The following is a 20,454-nucleotide window of genomic DNA, read 5'->3' as shown; positions in this document are numbered from 1 at the left end:
TTCCCAGCCTTTTTTTTTTTTTTTTTTTTGAGACAGGGTCTCACTGAGTTGCTGAGGCTGACCTCAAACTTGGAATCCTCCTGCCTCAGCCTCCCAAATTATTGGGATTATAGATGTGTGCCACCACATACTACTCAAAAGATTTCCAAGATCTTTGTGTTTTTGTGTTTGCTGAATTTTCTAATAAAATCAATACAGTAGAAAACAAGATTTATGTTACATTGCAAGATTATATTTAGTTAATAATGTAATTCTGAAAAGAGTAGAGTAGCTTATCTAGCCTCTTCATTGTAGCTGAAGGGCTTTATTTAATAAGAAACACTTAAGGTAACACCACTATATCCTCCTCTTACCTTTATAAATACATATTGATGTAATACAATATTATGGTACTTGGATATAATGTGCAGTAGCATATATTTGCAATATATGAAGATCTGAAGTACTATTCTAGTTGGTTTTTCCTTTCCTAGGACTTTAAGTTTGAACAAATCTTAATTCTGGAATTCTGCTTCCTCTTACCTGAAATGAAAAGGTTGGGTGATTATTTTCAAAGCTCTCTCCTGGTTCTCACATTTATTTTGTTATCATTTCCTCTGCCTCTACAATGACCATAATCTCTCAAGGACCGGCTGTGGTCTGCTGTCCTCTGCAGAGTCCCATGGTCCTGGAGAAGAGCCTGCTGCATAGTAAAGGCTCAGAAAAATTCAACATTTCTATTAGGAAAAAAATAGAAAATGTCTTTTTTTTTTTTTTTTTTTTTAATCCAGAATTCTGATTAGCTATCAAGTTTCTGAGGTTTTTTTATCTTTGACTAGGACTCCATCAAATTTGTCAGCGACCAGGCTGACAGGCCCTTCGCACAGTAAAGGCAGCCTTGGTGAAGAGAGAAATACCACTAGCAAGTATTATCGGTAAGAAAAAGAGGATTTAGTCTGAGAGTTGACCCATACTTATGACAGTAGGCATATTAATATTTGTCTGATGGCTATTTTGAAATAATATTTTGGGATTTTTTTGTTGTTGTTGTTGAGATAAGGTGTCACTAAGTTGCTGAGGTTGACCTTGAACTTGCAGTCCTCCTACCTCAGCCTCCCAAATTGCTGGAATTAATAGGCATGTGCCACTGATCCCAGCGCACTTCTGGATTATGAGTTATTTATCAAGTGCTTTATTTAAAAGGTTGAGATACTTGTAGTAGGTTTTACCTCACCTCTCAAATAATGATTAAGGATTCTTTAACCAGTTAGTGTTTAGTATTTGTTATAAATAAAATGTGAGATTTAAATACTTATTTGCAATAAATAAGTTTTGTGTTTAGAATAGAATTTTTTGTCATTTTAAAGTATGACCATCTTAGAAGAGAATAACCGGTGATGGTGACTGAGTCTTTACTTTCTATAAAATAAGGAGTAGTGCTGCATTTAAGTAAAAAGCGGATTACAAGTTGCCCACTCCAGGCTTTCTACTACCACTGCCACTTTCTTAGAGGAAAAATTAGTTTTTCTTGGATAACATTAATGAGGAATATTAAGTAGTAAAAAGATAAAGAGGCAGTTAATAGAAATTATTTTTCTGGGGCTGGGGCTGTGGCTCAGTGGTACAGCGCTTGCCTAGCATGTGTGAGGCACTGAGTTCAATTCTCAGCACCACATATTAATAAATAAAATAAAGGTCCATCAACAACTAAAAAAAAATTTTTTTAAAGCAAAAGAAATTATTTTTCTTTGTTATTAAGTACTTTGTTAACAGCCCTAATGTCTTCCAATATCTTGTTTTTCTTTGTAGTAATAAAAGAGCAGTCCAAGGGGGCCGTTTGTCAGCAATTACCATGGCACTTCAGTATGGCTCAGAAAGTGAAGAAGATGCTGCATTAGCTGGTAGGCATTAGGTTTTGGCTAAATTAAATGCCTTCTAAAGTGGATCCTTTTGGTTGGTCTGGCCTGACGTTTGTTGGTTTTTGGAGAATGTGCTATTTGGTTCCATTTGATTGCACCCCTTAGTTGGCAGCTGATTTATCAAAAGCTTATTGCTTGATATTGGTTAAAATTCATATCTGGGTAAATATAAAAACATGAAAGAGATAAAATGATGTAGAATGGATAATAGCCAAAAGGTAGCCATATTAACATCAGATAAAAACTTTCGGAGATAAGTGAAAAGATTAAAAAAAGATTTAGCCTACAATAGTAAAAGATTTGTTTCATTGGGAAGATGAATTACAAAGGAGCTCCAAATATGTAAATGAAGAAGATGGAACTTTATGGAGAATTTGAAAACAATACCCATCCAACAGAATTCCTCTTCTCTTGTTTGCTAGATAAGTAGAAAAATTGAATCTACTTCCTCATAAGTATGATGCTATTGAAATGAGTTACCACAAGCTTAGTGGTGTAAAATAAATTTTTTCTTACAGTTCTGGAGATCAGAAGTCTAAAATCTAGGGGTCAGCAAGCCAGTTTTCCAGATATTTTAGGGGAGAATGTATTTTCTTGCTTTTTCTGCTTCTGAAGACTTGGCTTGTGGCCCCTTTTCTCTATCTTCAAACTGCATCTTTCCAACTTCTGCATCTGTTGTCCCTTCTTGCTGCTTTGACCTTGTTGCTTCCCTCTTGTTAGGATCCTCTTGATTACATTTAAGGGCACACCCACATAATTCACAGATTAATTCAGGTTAATCTTCTCATGTCAAGATTATTAATCACATTCACAAAGTCCCTGTTGGCATATAAGGTAACATTTAGAGGTTCTATTGACTAAGACATGAGTATATATTGGTAGTTATTATTCAGCTTATCATATGTATTCTACATTTAGAGAACACACATTCTTCCTAGGTTCATATTTATAAAAACTGACCATCTACTCAAAACAAATTTCAATAAAGATTAGGTGTTATATAGCCCCCATTTCTGATAAGTGCAGCTAAGACATCAACTAACAATGAATAGAATTTAAAAGTCTAAACACATAGGCTAAAAGAAGAATTATCTCAGAAATTTAAAATACTTAAAACTGAACAATTGCAACAATGAAATAATGCATCAGAACTAATTGGGTGTAGCTGAAGTGATAATTCAGAAGGAATCTCATAAATCTGAATGCTTCTCTTTAGAAAAGCACCTGAAGGAATGAGCTAGGCATCCAACATTAGTAAATAATAAGATAATTTTTGAAGTTAGAAAAAATGAGTTATAAAGCTAATAGCAGAAATTTAATTCATTAAAAAAGAAACCTATAATTGAAAAAATTAATGGGGTGAAAAGTTATTTTGTTAAGAGTATTAATAAAATAAGTTTATGTTGAAATTATCAAGAGAAAAACATAAGAGGTAAGTAAATAATATTAGGGAGGAGAGAGACATATAGAGATTAAATGAAAATGTATTTACAGCATATACATTTAAAAATTTAAATGAAAAAATTCCTAGAAAATGTTAAATTATAAAACTGATTCAAAAATTAAGCCAGGCTTGGTGGCACATGCCTGTATTCCACACTGCTCCCAAGGCTGAGGCCCAAGGATCACAGATTTAAAACCAGCCTCAGCAACTTAGTGAGGCTGTAAACAACCTAGGGACACCCTGTCTCAAAATGAAAAATAAAAAGGACTGGGTTAGGTGCCCTCTGGGTTCAATCTCTGGTACCAAAAAAAAAAAAAAAAAAAATTTAAAGGCTGAGATTATTCATAGAACCAGTAAAGAATTAAATTATCAGTTAAAAATCTTCCCACAGGCTAGAGTATATATGTCCCTGGTTCATCCTCAGCCCTGAACAAAACAAGCAAAAAAAATAACAAGCAAAAACAAATAAAAAACCTTCCCACATAGAAAACACCAAGCCAAACATTTAAGAAAGAAGATTTATAATTTTTACATCAGTGCTGGAGATTGAACCCAGGGCCTCACACTCTACCACTGCATTTCACTCTCTTAGACAACAGAATTTTATTAAAACATCTGCACAGTAGATGAAATGAGCTTCCAGTTCATTCTGTGAATCTAATATAACCTAGATATCAAAACCAATTAGAAGCATACTGTATCTGTCAGTGTATATAATACATAATGACACAATTGGATTTATTCCAGAAATACTAGGTTTGTTCAACATTAGAAAAGATAAAGTACCATTTACTGCATTAACATTAAATAAAACCATACAATTGGCTCATCACATATATTTGATAAATACTACAATTCTCATTCATGATGAAAATTCTTAGCAAACTAAGGAGATTTTTCCTAAGCTGATAAAAGGCATTTCTCTTTTTAAGGGAGAAATGTTAGCCGTGTAGAAATAGGGTACAAGAATTCTGTTACATTTTTTAGTGAAAAAGTATTACACAGCCTACAGTTACAACAGTTAATGTATGAGGATCAGAAAAGAAGAAAGATACATACATATTGTAGTTGACAGATTTTTTTTTCTACTCAAACTCTTCAAATAAATTACTAAAATGAATAAAAAATAATAAGTTGCAGATATAAGATCATTACACAAAAATCCTTCTCTGGAATAAGGCACAAAAAAAAAATTAGGTATATATCCAACAAAAGATGTGTAAACTCTTTATAGGAAATATCAGAGATGATGACTAGTTTCAAATCCTTGTCTGCTTTTAGCTAGCTCTATGACTGTATTAAAATCTCATCTGACAGCTTTATAGGATGAATGACATTGTATAACTTGTTTAATCTCTTTTGCCCAGTTTTCTCATTTGAAAAAATAATAACAATATCTGTTTCATGTGGTGGTATTAGGACTGCCTAAGGCTTGTGCTTATCAAGTTTTTAGCCCAACTTAAGTACTTAATAAATGATTGTTGGTCTTACCTGGGAGGAGTACATAGCAATTATGGTTATTGTGATCCAGCCAAAACAATTTAAACTGTGATCTTTATGCACTATTTAAGAAATCAGGGAACTGAGCAAAATCTGAAGATGATTCTGTGTTTTACTTTTTGTGGTGTTTTTATGATTTAGCATCTGTTTAAAAATTCCCTCTATAAGGAATACATCATTCATCAGGGATGGTATAAATCAATAGGGCAAAGTCACAGAGACTTAAAGTTAAATCATGTCTGACATTATTGGCCTAATGTAAATTTATACTATTCTAAATGTGTTAGCAGCTTTCTATTATTGTAACAAATATCTGAAATAATCAACTTATGAAAATACTTTATTTTGGCTCACAGTTCTGAATGTTCTAGTCTATGATCAGACCTGTGGTGAGGCAGCACTTCACTAGGCTCCACCTGTTAGAAGTTTCCACTACCTCTCAATAGCACCATTCTGGGGGATAAGCCTTTAACACATAGGGCTTTGAGGGACATTTCAAATCCAAACTGTAGCCCTGAACTTCATGGTATTATTTTAGTTCTGAAGTCTCTGAAAGATTTCTTCCTTCTTTTGGCTATACATGCCAAGGAGTCTCTGAGGAGAGCCCAGAAAGAAAAACTATTTTGCAACCTTTTATAACCAGTATAACTTTTACAATTTAGCATTTTATTTTTGTGAAATGTTTCTCTAAACATATAGTTCTATGAAACATTTCTCTAAGCGTGCATCCTTAGCATCATCTTTAGTGAAGATTATAGACTATTTTTAAAATTTTTCAAATATATATAGGTCTGTCTGTTGAAGGAGCTATAAAATATGGTTATTTCATGCTTTATTACTTTCTCCCCTGTGAATACTTGTTTTTTTTTTTTTTTTTTTGTCTTTCTAGCTGCACGTTATGAAGAAGGAGAGTCAGAAGCAGAGAGCATCACTTCCTTTATGGATGTTTCAAATCCCTTTTATCAGCTGTATGACACAGTTAGGAGCTGTCGGAATAACCAAGGGCAACTAATAGCTGAACCTTTTTTCCATTTGCCTTCAAAGAAGAAATATCCTGATTATTACCAGCAAATTAAAATGCCCATATCACTACAACAGATTAGGTAAGATCTTTTCTGTATTACTCTGTGTAAATCTGTTTTCTTATGGTCTAGCCTGCATATATATTATTGTTTCCTAAAATGGATAAGGATTTTAAAAGTAAACTTTTTACCTAACCATTTGTCTTTTGATTAAGAACAAAGTACAAAAACTTTCCTGCTTACACCTTTCATTGATACTTTAATTATGGTAGTTAAACCATATTTAAATTTTATATTGATAGTTGAATCATCAGAATAAGCATAGTCAATTCTTGGAGAACTTATTAACTGAAACCGTACTTGAAAGATGGTTCCATCTTGGATTCCCTTTCCTGTTTAGAAAATGTTTGTTTTGTTCTGCTTTTTTTTTTTTTTTTTTTGAGATGGGATCTTACTCTGTTACCCAGGCAGATCTTGAACTCATGCATATAGTTAGAAAATGATCATTTGGCAATTCAGCCAGACAGAATACTTAAACCACTATAGTATCATTAACAATGGTAAGAAATCGTAACAACAGTTAAAAAAAAAAAAAAAAAAAAATCCCAATTTAAAAAATAGGCAGAGGGCCAGGCTCAGTGGTACATTCCTGTAATCCCAGCTTGAGATGCTGAGGCAGGAGGATCGTAAGTTCAAAGCCAGCCTTAGCAACTTAGTGTGAGGCCTTGAGCAATTATGAGACCCTGTCTCAAGATAAAAAATAAAAAGGGTTGGGGATGTGGCTCGGTGGTTAAGGGGCCTTGGGTTGAATCCCTGGTTCACAAAAAGTGAGAGAGAACAGAGGGCTTCCATAGGTTTAGATACTGCTACTGCTGTTGCCACTGTGTCTGTAGTGATCCCTGAGAAGTTGCAGCACATTTTGTAGGTACTCAGCACCAACATGAATGGGCAATGGAAAATAGCCTTCTTTCAAGTTGGAATTTTCTGATGTAAACTTTGCTTTGTTAAGTCACTATTTCAGCACACACATCCCCTCGCCCCAACACTGCCCGCCATGTCAGTTTTGTGGACACCCCAGTAGGAGTGGGTGAGAAATAGGGAAGTGATTTGGGCCTAGATGGTAGTACACTAATATTTTGAAGGGTCAATATGTAGGATGTCTAATCCCTTCTTGGGTCACAGAACCCATGGTGCCTAATAAGAAACTTGCTGTGCCTGGACTCCCTTCTATGTATGCTATGTAGAGCAGCAGTGAAGTGTAGGGCAGTGCTATCCAATAGAACTTTCTGCAAAAATGGAAATGTTTTATTGCCTATGTTATCCAATATGATAGTCACTAGTCATGTGTGGCTATTGAGCATTTGAAATGAGGCTAGTGCCACTGAGGAAGTTGATTTTAAATTGTATCTAAATTTAATCTCAGTAGCCACATGCATCTAATGTCTACAATATGAATAGTCCTAGGAAGATTAATTGGCAGAAGGAAGATAGTTGAGTGTCCCCAAAAGCAATAAAGAATGGGTGGATAGCCAGATGTAGTGGCACATTCCTATAATCCCTCCTACTCTTGAGGCTGAGACAGGAAGATTACAAGCTCAAGACTGCCTTAGCAGTTTAGAAAGGTCCTAAGCAATTTAGCAAGACCCTATCTCAAAAATTTAAAAAAGGGGCCTGGAGCTGTAGCTAAGTGGTAGAGCACTTGCCTTGCAGGTGTGAGATCCTGGGTTCGATCCTCAACACCAAATAAAAATAAATAAGCAAATAAATAAAGATAAAAATATAAAAGTAAATTTTTAAAAAGGGCTATGGATGTGGCTCAGTGGTATAACACCCCTGGGTTCAATCCTCAGTACCAAAAAAAAAAAAAGTTTGAGAATGGAAAACTAGAGCTGAGAGATAGCTCAAAAGTAGAGTACTTGCTTAACATGTACCTGGCTTTGATCCCCAGGCCCACATACAGAAGTGAATAGGAGCTAGTGTGGTACCTCTGCCACTTTTCACTGTGCTGGGATTTGTTTTCCCTGTGTTTATTTCCATTTTCTCTCTTCCTTCATTCCAAGTCTCAATTGATTAGCTTTAGTTTGATAAATCTCTGAAGATCTGTTAAGTTGTTGTTTGTAAATTTGAATTCTTTTAGGTGTTGAGAACACTTAGCATCCTTTGATTTGGCAGGAATAAGATTAATAAACTCTGGTGCTAGCTTCATAAGCTGGTAGTGAGGACTGAATTTATGCTTAGTTTTTAGTTGTTTTTTTTTCCCCTTTCAGATGTTTTCTAATATTTGTATTTCTTAAGTACTACACAGAATCTGAATAGTATTTTGTTAAATTTTAAATAAAACTTTACATGCATAACAGACAATTCTGTTCTAAGAGAAAGTTTGGAATCTCCATTGATTCAGTGAAACTGTTTTCACACATTTTGGTTCTTTAATAATATTTTTGTGATTTTGATGACTAAAATGCAGGTGCCTCAATCAAGATTTAAGAGTTTATCCTTAAAAAAAGAAAAAAAAAGTTTATTCTATCCACATAGAGTTAGAGCAAACAGTGATTCTTCATTTAGCACAAAGTACATAAGACCTTTCAAAGAACTGGTATTATTAATAGCAGTGGTGTCTAACCTATCTTTTTACTTAGGACTTTTAAGTTAAAATAAGCAAAAACCTCAGCTTAGGTCATCATAGTTTGGATTAATAAATGGATTCTGACAAATTTACCTCTCATTTATCATTGGAAAATCAATTAAGCTATCCTTTTATATCTTCCTTGAGTAAATATCTTTCCAGATGTTTCTTCATGTCATTGCCATTATTATTATTATTATTATTATTATTATTATTATTATTATTTTAACCTGCATGAACCAAAATATTCAGCCTCTTTCCTAACCCCATATGCTGGGGATTTAAACCCAGGGGGACTCTACCACTGAACTACACCTCCTACACCCCCAGCTTTTTTATTTTTATATTTTGAGGCAGGTTCTTACTGAGTTGCTAAGGCTGGCCTAGAGCTTGTGATCCTTTTCCTCAGCAGCAGGATTATAGGCATGCACCACTATACCAGGTTGAAATGTCCTCTTATTTTCAGAAATGGGTAGTTCTCCATGATTCTTCATTAAGGTAGTTTAAAATCTCTCTAATTTTATTTCTTCTTAAAGTTACTTGTTATCCATGATCAGGGTTTTTTCATTAGGGATTGAACCCAGTGATGCTCTGCCAATGAACTACATCCCCATCTCTTTTATTTTTGTTTTGAGATGGCCTAACCAAGTTGCCAGAGCTGGCATCAAACTTGAAATCCTCCTGGTTCAGCCTCCCAAGTCACTGGGGTTCAGGCATGTGCCACCAGGCCTGGCATGCCTCCTTTTTTATCTTTTTTTTTTTTTTTTTTTGGTGGTGGTACTGGGGATTGAACCCAGGGCCCTAGGCATGTGAGGCAAGCATTCTACCAACTGAGCTATATCTCCAGCCCCCTCCTTTTTATCTTAACACAGTCACTTGCAAGGCTTCTAACTACTATCACTACTAGTGAAGATACTGTGGAGTGCTTATAAGGATTTTTGCATTAGACTTTCAGGAAGAAAAAGTATTTCATCATTTTCAAAGTGGAACGTACTAGCCATTTATTTGTCTTTCACAGAACAAAATTAAAGAACCAAGAATATGAAACTTTAGATCATTTGGAGTGTGATCTGAATTTAATGTTTGAAAATGCCAAGCGCTATAATGTTCCCAATTCAGCCATCTATAAACGAGTTCTAAAATTGCAGCAAGTCATGCAGGTATGATTTCTTAGTTTTGCTAAATTTGTTGTATGTATCATCAAAATAGTATTATGTTTATTGAGTGTGTTCTTTTAAGATGAATGATTTCCCCCAACATTATCAAGTCATTCATTTCAACCACAGTACTGCTAACTATTATTTTAGAATTGTTAGAACCATTTTGAGGAGAATAATTTAGAAACGAGTAAGCTTTATGAATAGAGGACTCTCCTGAGTAATTTTAGGATTGTAGGGAAATTACCCTTTAATCCTAGATGATATTCTGTCATTTAGGTTTTATTTTTTTGGTTCTAGACTTTGTCTCTGTTAAGATGGGACTAGTCTAGAAGAAAAGGCATCTGAAAGGTAATTATTCATTGTATAATGTCCCAAGAGTTTTAACAGATCCTCCCTGAAAGTACACCTTTGAGGGCATCTGAAGTCACTGGCCATCTAGGGGTTTTAAGACAAAATAGTAGATAAGAAACTGAATTTATCTCACAGTTTTTGGTAGAATCTTTTTTAGAAAGATAATCTTAACACAAGGAAGCAACTAAAGCACCCATAGGTTCTCTTCATTTTGTATAATCAATATTGCACTTCTTACTGTTGTGAATGTCAGGCGTTTGTTCCGCAGTACTGTGTGTGTGTGTATGTGTATATTTTCCATGCCTGTTGTGGTTGGACTTTCGTCTCTCTTTGGCAGAAAATCTTTAAAAATGCATGTGTTGAAAAGTAGATCTCTTTTCACCTTTCAAAGATTCAACTTTTTTCTTAACTTCACTGTCTCTTTAGAAGTCATGGGTGCCAGAGATCACCTTCGAGTTGGCCACCAAAACAAGGTGTCCTACAACTTGCCTTAGTGCTTTTAACCAGTTAAATCCTTTTGTAGTCTTAAATGCTGTAGCTAACATTGATTCTTTAACTCTCTGGATCCATTTTTTTAACCTACTTTTCTGTCATGCAGGCTTTTGTTAAACTGGGTTATTAAAAATATTTAATGAATCTTCAATTTTGTGCATGCTACGTGGTGTTTTCTGAATGAATCTGACATGTCTAGCTCTTTAACATTCATATATTCCTACATGTGTTCAACAAAGTAAGTCTGACTCCTGAAACCTGCTTTGTTATAGGCAAAGAAGAAAGAGCTTGCCAGAAGAGATGACATAGAGGATGGAGACAGCATGATCTCTTCAGCCACCTCTGATACTGGTAGTGCCAAAAGAAAAAGGTATATGATCTTCTCATAGCTGGAACTAACTCAGTTCCTGTTTATTTTAGATAAGTACAGAAAAAATATTTTTTAAAGTGGTGAAGTATTGATTATAAGTTTGAATTATTTGATAACATCTTTTGGAATTCATTTATAAATTGGATAATTAGTTGTTATTATTTTTCTTTAAGTACCACATTGCTTTTAGATGACACAGGGAAAAAAAAAAGATACCTACATATGCATCTTGGCAAACATGTAATTTTTACTATCCAGATAAAGATAGTAAGATGGCTTTTTAAGATTGCCACTTAAATCTAATTTAGGTAATTTCTACATAGTGAATTACAAAGATGTAATATGAATTAGGAAAGGTAAGGAGAATTCAGTTCTACCGCTACAGTGAAGTAAGTCATTGCTCCTTACCTTTTATTTTTCCTTTTTAGCTTGATCTTTATTTGTGATTTTAAGAATGTCAGATTGTGTAATACCATCATAACTTCTTATAGTTTGTAAAATGTTAAGCTAGATATTTGGATGTTTTTTGGTTTTCTTCTTAATCTTTCTTTCAACTTCCCTAACCCTTTCTTCCTCTCATGGGTTTTGTGGAAGGGGATCTTATTGTGAGATTCTGAAACTGGGCTCCTATAAGGAATCATGCACATGGAGTTTCTGTGGCCTGATCATTGTGGAACACTGTAGTCTTCTTTAAACCCTACTGCCTTACAGTCTTTGCAGCAGCAGTGAGTCTAGGGAGGGTACCTTAAACAAGGAATAAGCTACTCTAATAGAAGGGCTTTGTCACAGAGTCAAAACTGAATGAAGAAGTCATTAGTAGCTGTAGACACAGTTCCATACATACATTAAAAGATCTGCTAAGATCAGAAGATTTTAAAAAGTGGTTTAGAAAATAGAAGCTATCCTGTCTTTCCCTCTTTTAAAGGACATTTGGGAAAATTTTTTTAGCTCTGAAAATGACTTTGCAATGCTATGCCGTGGTAACTAAATTGAGTGGTGTGCCCTGAGATGTGAGTCTCCTCCGTCACTAGCCTATGAATTTCATCCTTCCAAGTTCTTAATTCCTTGTTATACCAGGGACTACGGAGGAAAAATGTGAAACCAGATCAGAGACATCAAATCAAGAACATCTTTGAGTGTAATTATATAACTCTACTTCAGCATCACCTGTGTTTTCCAGATCAGTCACCAATCAAAGATAAAAACTTCTCAGGCAAAAGAAGGTAATGGAGGCAAAAGTGATGATACAGTTAGTGCCAGCACTGGATGAAAAGAGAGCTCTTAAGTAGTTGAGTGTTAAGAGAAGAGTTCCAAGGAAGCATAACCCCAAGCCAGTCTTTAAAAATTACATCTCTGTGGCTTGTAGTTTGTGGGACACCCAAGTAGATGAAATGAAAGTTATTGCCCTAAAACCTCCTGTAAAAAACAAACTTAAGCATTATGTTATTACAATTATGAACTCCCTTGGCAGGGTGTGGTGGAACACACCTATAATCCCAACTTCTTGGGAGGCTGAGGCAGGAGGTTTTGCAAGTTTGAGGCTAGCCTCAGCAATTTATCAAGACCCTGTCTTAAAATTAAAAAATAAAAAAAGGGCTGGGGATATAGCTCAGCAGCGAAGCACCCTGGGTTCAATCCTCAGTACCATCACCAAAAAAAAAAAAAAAAAAAAAAAGATTCCATTCCATTTCAGACAAAAAGTCTCTATATGAACAGGTTTTCTAGGAAGTATTTTGTATGACAAAGTGAAAGACAGAAATAAGAGAACAACTATAATTCATCTACCAAAGCAGTGAAAGAACAAACTTGGGTTTAAGATGAAAGCATGAATGTACCTTAAAAGATTGAGAGAATTAAGTCCTATACTTTGGTCTCTAACAAAGGAAATAAAGTGATGAGTCTTTCAGAATGTAGTTATGTTGAGAGGCTTTGGTAATAAGAAATAGACTTCTCCAGAAGTCAGGCAAACTGTAGCCTCAAAGGTTGAGTTAAGCTTGGCCAGAGAACTCAGGGCCAACTTTTGCAACTTGACTCCTAAGTATTGTGTATGATTCTATCTTTGCCTTTTTTTTCTTTTTTTCTTTTTTAATACCAAAGAGTGAGAAAAAATGATTATGGGTGTGTTCTCTTTATTCTGGGAGTGCATTCTTCCCCCCCCCATCCCCATTCCTCTTCCTAAAAATCTATTTTTCTGTCTTCCATGTTAAAATGTTCCAAGTATTAAGATCTTTTATGCTTTGGACTGAATAATCCTCTTTTTCTCAACCATATTTGGTTTGTGCATGACCCTCCAATGTTGCTTGTTTTATTTCTCTACACATGTAATGTTTATTTCTGCTTTCCCAGGAACACTCATGACAGTGAGATGTTGGGTCTCAGGAGGCTATCCAGGTGTGCAGTCCTTTTTTATGTGTAAAAATATTTTTAAAAGTGTAATTCTTCTGTGTCATGGTCAGTACTAAAGGTGAAAAGTGAAGCCTTAAGCATGTAACAAAAGTGTTTGGGGTGCTAGTTTATTTTACAAATACAGAAAGAAACACTGTCTGGAAGTCTAATAAATAAGATGAGAATTGGCTAACCTAGATATGTTCAATACTAGCCTTAATTTGTTGCTGGCTTTGCCAGGGCCAAAAAGCCTCCTCACCAATCATTGTGCTACAGTAAAAGGTAGAGATTGCTAATACGTACGGTGGAATTATTTGTAACAGGGACTGACTGGTGCTGATTCCCTTTCAGGGACATTTTTTTAGTGATTGGGAGTGGTGGAGGGATCAAAATTACAAAATTAACAATGATAATCCAGATGAAGTCAGTGCATGTGGGCACTTGTGCATTGGGCTAATGCTTCTTGAGCATGGATACATTTTCTCAGTCTCTGATCTGTCCATGTCTTATTTCTTTAAAACTCTCCATTCCTTTGCATGTTACTTATGATTTTAAAGTCTATAAATTGCCATGTCACGTTGCTAATGATAATCGTGTAGTGCTTTTGTTTTCATGTTTGCCATCTGATATTCAGTGTCATTTGCTTACAGAACACCAGACCCTGCTGTTACAGATCATAAAGGAGAACATTTAGTCATTTCTTTTACTTGCCAGGGACTTAGTGGCCAGGGAAGGAGACAGGTTGAAAACAACTGAATGGAATCAGCATAGTAAAAGAACTGTATAGTGCATACAACTATGTAGGTATACTTTTTAAAATGTCCTGATTGCCTAGATAGTTTTAGGAAAGTTATTTCCCCACCTTGTTTTTCCTTGAAAGCTAACTGTTCTAAAGTTGCCTACATGTTACTGCCATATGTAATCCATTTTACATATCTACATATGCATATACCATCCAAGATTTTCCCTAAGAAACTTTTTTTATGAAATGATAAATTTTAAAAAATACCAGAGACTCTATTCTTTTGTATCATTCATAATATGTGGCACCAAGCTCTAGGAGTTATTGGAAGTAGAAATAAGGGACCTCATGGGATGGTATTATGAACCAAGTCCTAGAGACCAAGTGCCTAAATTCAAATACCAGCTGTTCTTATTAGCTCTGGAATGTAAGCCTCATTTCAACTTCCTTACTTGAAAAAGGAGTTGTGACAATCCCAACATAGGATTGCTGTGAGGACTCAGTTGTAAAGCTGAGTTAATATGTGTAAAACTTACAACTGGGCCTATATGAAGTGAGTTCTTAGTAAATATAGGTTTGGTTTTGGAAGTTGTGCCTGTTGATATTAGGACACGGTAGATTTCATTTTGTTCTTTTCCAAATCTCATTGGAAAATGTGAATGAAACGTTTTGTTCTAAAGCCTTGACTACTTTAGAATGAATTTCTGTATGCTTTATAAAAGAACTAACCTGTGGCCAGGCATGATGGTACATTCCAGCTACTTGGGAGGCTGAGGCAAAAGTATCAAAAGTTCAAAGCCAGCCTTGACAACTTAGCAAGACCCTTTCTCCAAAAACAAAAATGTCTGAGGATGTAGCTCAATGGTAGATTGCTTGCCTACCATGCATGAACCCCTGCATTCAATTCCAAATATCGCAAAAAAGAACCTTTGATTTACTTAGTTTAACAAGCACCACTGACACTCTCAAGCCAGGGAGTTAAGTGCCAGGAGACTTTGAAGCCTGTTGGTTAAATGTGATTAATGAGGCTTTTAGTGCCAGCCAGCTTTTGGGAAAGTGAGGGACATGATGAAAGCCACATATTATCTGATTGAAGTGTTCTGATTATTCACTTTGTAGCCTTATTCATTTGGTCTCTAGGTCTCAGTTTTTACTTCTACATAGTTAATAATTAATTGTACCTGAATCTCAGAGTTTGAGGCTTAAATTACAGTACATAGTATTTAGCATGATAGAAGTGATAATTGTTTTAACTATAAATTGAGTACATATAAAAATAATAGCTTCAGAGAAAGTGATGGTAAGGAAATTTGAGAAAGTGGTCAGTTACAAAGGTTAGGGTTGAGACTAAAACATGTATAAACAGTTGAAAGAATATCAGATCTAGAAGGTCTGTGAAGTCTTCTGGAAATTGTTGATAAGCTGAGAAGAGCAAAAATGGTTATGATTCTAATGTTTCAGATTGGGTTGGGTTCAGGAGGATAGTGTTGATCCTAGAAAATAAGGAATTCAGAACAGAGCCCCTACTAGCACATAATCTTTGTACAAATTAGAAAACGCACCAATTTCATAAGACAGTTTTCTTTCATATATTTGAAATTTGCTATAATACACTGGTTTTGTTAGGATAGGACTCTTTATGGCCCATCTGTAAAATTCTAATATTGTATATATATTACAACAGTATCTGTTATCTCTAACTTAGTATTCACTTAAATATGGCCCCTTCCTTGAGTGCACAATAATTAACAGCCTTGGTTTTGGATTCCCTTGAGATAAATTTTACTTTCTATGTTCAAAGATGCTGACATATATTTTTTTAAAAAATGATTGTGCAAGTTACAGGGTGTGGCATTTAGTTTTATGTACTTTTCCCAAAATGGAGAAGCAGGCATAGTTAAGGAATTGAAGGCAGTGAAGTAGGATGTATATAGGGGTTCTAAGAAGAATCTGAAAAGCCAAGTGACATTGAAAACAGTAGCTAGAAAGTATCAAATAATGGACTATGATAGCTTTTTATAATGTAGAGTTTTTCTTATTCAAAAAGTAAGAGCCAATGCAATGGTGCACACCTGTAAGGAGGCTTAGGCAAGAGGATCACAAGTTCAAAGCTAGGTCCAGCAATTTAGTGACGCCCTACACAACTTAGCAAGACCCTGTTGCAAAATTGAAAAGCGAGGGCAGTGTGTGTGTGTATGTGTGCTGGGAATGTTGCTCAGTGGTTAAGTGTCCCTGGATTCAATCTCTGGTTAATAAAAATAAAAAAAAAAAAAGTATTTGAAGATTTCAGAATTCATGGATATGATAAGGTTCAGTGTCCAGCCAGGCTAATACAACTGTTATAAACAGTATGAAGTTTATCTCTTAGTTTTTTCTGGCAGCCAAATTAAAATTAGTGGACCATGGTTCTCAGTCTCGATATAAGGATCTGGGAAAAGGTAAAGAAAATAAAAAACCTGAATTTGTTCAAAGAAGATTATAAAGACCCTAGTAATACAGAAGTTTTGTTTGCCTTTGAGGATGGAAACAATTAGATATCACTCTCCAGAGTAGATGATACAAATGGAGAAAGAATACTGTTTGTGCTATGACTACTAAAATAATAAATTATAGTTATCAGAAAAATTTCTCATATACAACTAGATTTTACATCCTGGGTATATTTCATTTAGAACTGTTGGTGGTGTCAAGAGTTACTGGCATTGGAAAAATGGACTTGCCCTTCTTTTACTTTGCTGGCAAATTTCAAGTAAAAACTTTCCTTCTCTTTAAAAATCTGCCCTAGATTCAGTCCACACCAGAGTATTTGTAGCTTCATACAGAAAAATTCTAATGGTTTATTGGGAGTGATGTGCTGAGGCAGTAGGGCTGATTTCCTCCTAGATCAGGGTCAGGGCCTTGACTATTAGGCTGCCTGGAATTCTGGTAATGAGGACTGTTTTCATTCTGGGTCAGTTGAGATTTTTTTAAGCTCAGGGCTTCAAATTGAGTTCTTATGTCTTTGTTTGGTTTGGTTTTGGTTTTAGTTTTGGTTTTGTGATGCTAGGGATCATACTCAGGGTCTTGCAATATGCTAGGCAAGGGCTCTACCACTGAGTCTTAGCCAAAAGCCCTTTGTGTCTTCCTTTTAAAATTAGCCCATACAGCCAAGCATGGGGGCACATGCCTGTAATCCCAGCAGCTTGGGAGACTGAAGCAGAAGGATTGCAAGTTCAAAGCCAACCCAGGCAATTTAGTGAGACCCTGTCTCAAACTAAAAATAAGAATAAAAAGGTCTGGAACTCAGTGGTAAAGCGCCTCTGGGTTCCATACTAGTACCAAAAAATTAACCCACACATGTGAAACCTAAATAAACCATATCTGATCTGAATGGTTTAGGTATGAATTTCTGTGATATCAAACTCAAGTTCTGAGATTTTCCTTCAAAGACTTCCTGAAGGTTAAAGTCATCTGCATTCTAATCTGTGCCCAGGTATGGAACTGTGCCCTATTGAAGCTTTGTTCCAATTCTGTCCCAATATCCACTTGCCAAAGACCTAGAATTAGAGAACTCTTCCTCTCATATCATCACTCCAGGATGTCTCTTTGGAGAAATAATACCCACCAGATGAAAAATCTTCTAGATTATCTAATAAATACTCAACTGCACACAGAGAAAAAAGAATTGAGGGGGTGGGGAACACATTGGCAGGAATGATCCTAGGTCCACAAAGGAAAGCTATCTATCAGAGTTAAGATTAAGCAAGTTGTGGGCTGAGATTGTGGCTCAGCGGTAGAGTGCATGTCTAGCATGTGCGGGGTGTTGGGTTCAATCCTCAGAACATAAAAATAAAAATAAAGGTATATTTAAAAAAAAAAAAAAGATTAAGCAAGTGATGAGAATGATTCTAGGAAACAGGCTCTTTTCTTTTTTTAGATCACTTTCTATTTGCCTTAAGCTCCATAATGCTAAGAAAATAGGCTGATTTAGGATATCTATTTTCTTAACTTTTGTTCTTTATTTGAATTCTGTTTCTGTGTTTAAAAATCATATCTTGGAGAGAAAATATCTTTGGCTTGTTCATTAACAAGCAAATTAAAAACAAAGTTATAGGATTGGACTAAGAGGCCCATGCAGCCATATAGTTTGTTTCAGGAATGAACTATTTTTCCCTTGCAGGATAGGAAACAGATAAAACATAGTCACATCTAAGTGGTATGTTATAGGAGCTTAGGAGTGTTTGCTGAATAGGAACTAAGTCAGAAGTCATTTCTTGGTTTTACCTATCCAGCTGTTCTCTTGGAAACTACTGGTTAGAGTCTGGCTAGAAGTTCTTTACCACTGTCCTGAAGACAAGAACGTTGAGCAAAAGTGATAGTGAAAGATCATCTCTTCTAATAATTTACTGAGCACCTCACCTTGCACAAGTCATTTAGCCTCTCTGAGCCAGTTTTCCATAGGACATGAGACCATTTGCCATCCTGGACCCCTTTTGAAACTGGGGCCCTTGTACTTTGTTCCATATATAAATTTCTCAGTATTGCACTTAGGGAATTTGGAGAACCAAATGGGAATTCATGCTCAAAGATGAAAATTTACTCTATAGAGGGTTTAGATGAACCAGGGTCTAGACTTTCTTACTTAAGCTAGGCTGGGATTGTACAGCAGTGCTGATCAGAGAAAGAGAGGAGACTGACCCTGGCATGATCAATTTAAGAAAGACTTGAACCCACTATAGATACTAACCAGGCAGACAGTCTTCTTTTTTTCTGGCAACCAGAATATACTATTGTTCAGAGTGGTTATCCTGAAAGAAAGAACACTTCTCTTTATTAGTTTTTTGTTTTGTTTTTGTTTATTGTGCTTGGAAGTGAAGCTGTTAATAACAATAGGAAATAACTAGCTTTATTTCACTTCGGCTCTGTTTTGTTTTTAAAATGTATTTTGATTGATTTTAGAATTATATTTATTTTGGTGTTAGTCAAGTTTGTTTGTTTGTTTTTCAAACATTGCATTTCATGAGATATTCTAAACAGGTTTGTCTGGTGTTCACTGGTTGATCCAGCCAGGGTTACTATGTTTTTAACTGTTTTGGAAATTTTCCCTCTATTTGCTTATAGCTTCCAGCATGTTTACTGTGTTTGTGGCATATGTAATAAATAAGTTGTAATCATTAAAAAGCACCTGCCCACAAGATTAATTTGTTTTATTTCATGTTCATCTCTTATATAAAGAAAACTGAATCTGTTGTCATTTTTCCCTTCTTCTACCTCCCCACTCAACAGTAAAAAGAACATAAGAAAACAGCGAATGAAAATCTTATTCAATGTTGTTCTTGAAGCTCGAGAGCCAGGTTCAGGCAGAAGACTTTGTGATCTATTTATGGTTAAACCGTCCAAGAAGGACTATCCTGATTATTATAAAATCATCTTAGAGCCAATGGATTTGAAAATAATTGAGCATAATATCCGCAATGACAAATATGCAGGTGAAGAGGGAATGATAGAAGACATGAAGCTGATGTTCAGGAATGCGAGGCACTACAATGAAGAGGGCTCCCAGGTGAGAACAGGTGGGGTTCTGAAGTAGACACATTTTCTTTTGGGTGCTGGTAGAATAATGCATTTTGAGAGACCAGCTCTAGGCTTAACCTAGTTTATTCTTAGTGGATAAATAAATACTTTGTCTTTTTATAATTGTTTAAAATGAGAGACAGTACAATACAAAGATTAAAACTTCATACTTTGTAAGCTGGCATCCTAGATTTGAATCCTGCTTTGCCAGTCCCTGTGTGAGAAACTTATCCTCCTGGGCCTCCGATTTCTTATCTATAATTTTGGAATGATCATAATTCTTGCACCAGGGTTATTATAAGATTTATAAGAGATAATGTATATTGAGCATTTAGAAGACTGCTTGAATCTGAATAATTTTTCATCATTTTTTGGGGGGAGTGGGGGGTGCTAGAGATTGAACCCAGGGCCTTGAGCACATGCTTCACTACCAAACTGCATCCCTAGGTGCATCATTATTATTACTATCCTCAACAGCCATACTTCTGTAAAGACACCCCACGGAATTACACAGTTATGTGAGAGTCAGTGTGATGCTTCCATAAAAGCGCCTCTAAATCATTGATTTGGATACAAAACATCCTGGTGTTTTGTTTTGTTGCTGGTCTTTGTGCATGCTACCTAGGCATGTGCTCTACCACCAAGCTATATCCGCAGCCCATGATTTTCAGTTCTTTATCAGTATAGGTAAGGCACAATCTTCCCTCTCTGATATTTTTTCTGTTTCATATCTTTTATACACTTTAAATCTCTCAGAAACAAAATAATATTTTCAAACCATTTTTTTTCTTTCTGTTACATTTGAATATAAAATAAAATATGTGCTGGGGATGCTGATAGATGAAAGAAATGGTTCCTTCTATAGTAGGGGTTTATACTATATCACTGACTATTATACCATGTATCACTGA

General features: G+C 35.4%; 1 protein-coding gene across 19 annotated transcripts in view; it reads left to right on the top strand.

Moving 5' to 3' along the window:
* Pbrm1 (polybromo 1) overlaps positions 1–20,454 on the top strand; it is a 91,245-nt gene that overhangs the window by 22,590 nt on the left and 48,201 nt on the right. For 8 of the 19 annotated variants that reach the window (XM_076833864.1, XM_076833815.1, XM_076834101.1 and 5 more), the window contains 7 exons: positions 819–914; positions 1,789–1,880; positions 5,732–5,945; positions 9,509–9,650; positions 10,766–10,863; positions 13,210–13,254; positions 19,256–19,532. In XM_076833864.1, the coding sequence (XP_076689979.1) occupies positions 819–914; positions 1,789–1,880; positions 5,732–5,945; positions 9,509–9,650; positions 10,766–10,863; positions 13,210–13,254; positions 19,256–19,532 (964 nt within the window). Of the gene's footprint in view, positions 1–818; positions 915–1,788; positions 1,892–5,731; positions 5,946–9,508; positions 9,651–10,765; positions 10,864–13,209; positions 13,257–19,255; positions 19,533–20,454 lie in introns of those variants that run through there. The other 11 variants (XM_076834269.1, XM_076833727.1, XM_076834341.1 and 8 more) reach the window with 5 other exon arrangements.

The sequence above is a fragment of the Callospermophilus lateralis genome, chromosome 1 (genome assembly GCF_048772815.1).
Source record: "Callospermophilus lateralis isolate mCalLat2 chromosome 1, mCalLat2.hap1, whole genome shotgun sequence".
Lineage (NCBI taxonomy): Eukaryota > Metazoa > Chordata > Mammalia > Rodentia > Sciuridae > Callospermophilus > Callospermophilus lateralis.
This window is presented reverse-complemented; position numbering and strand designations above follow the sequence as displayed.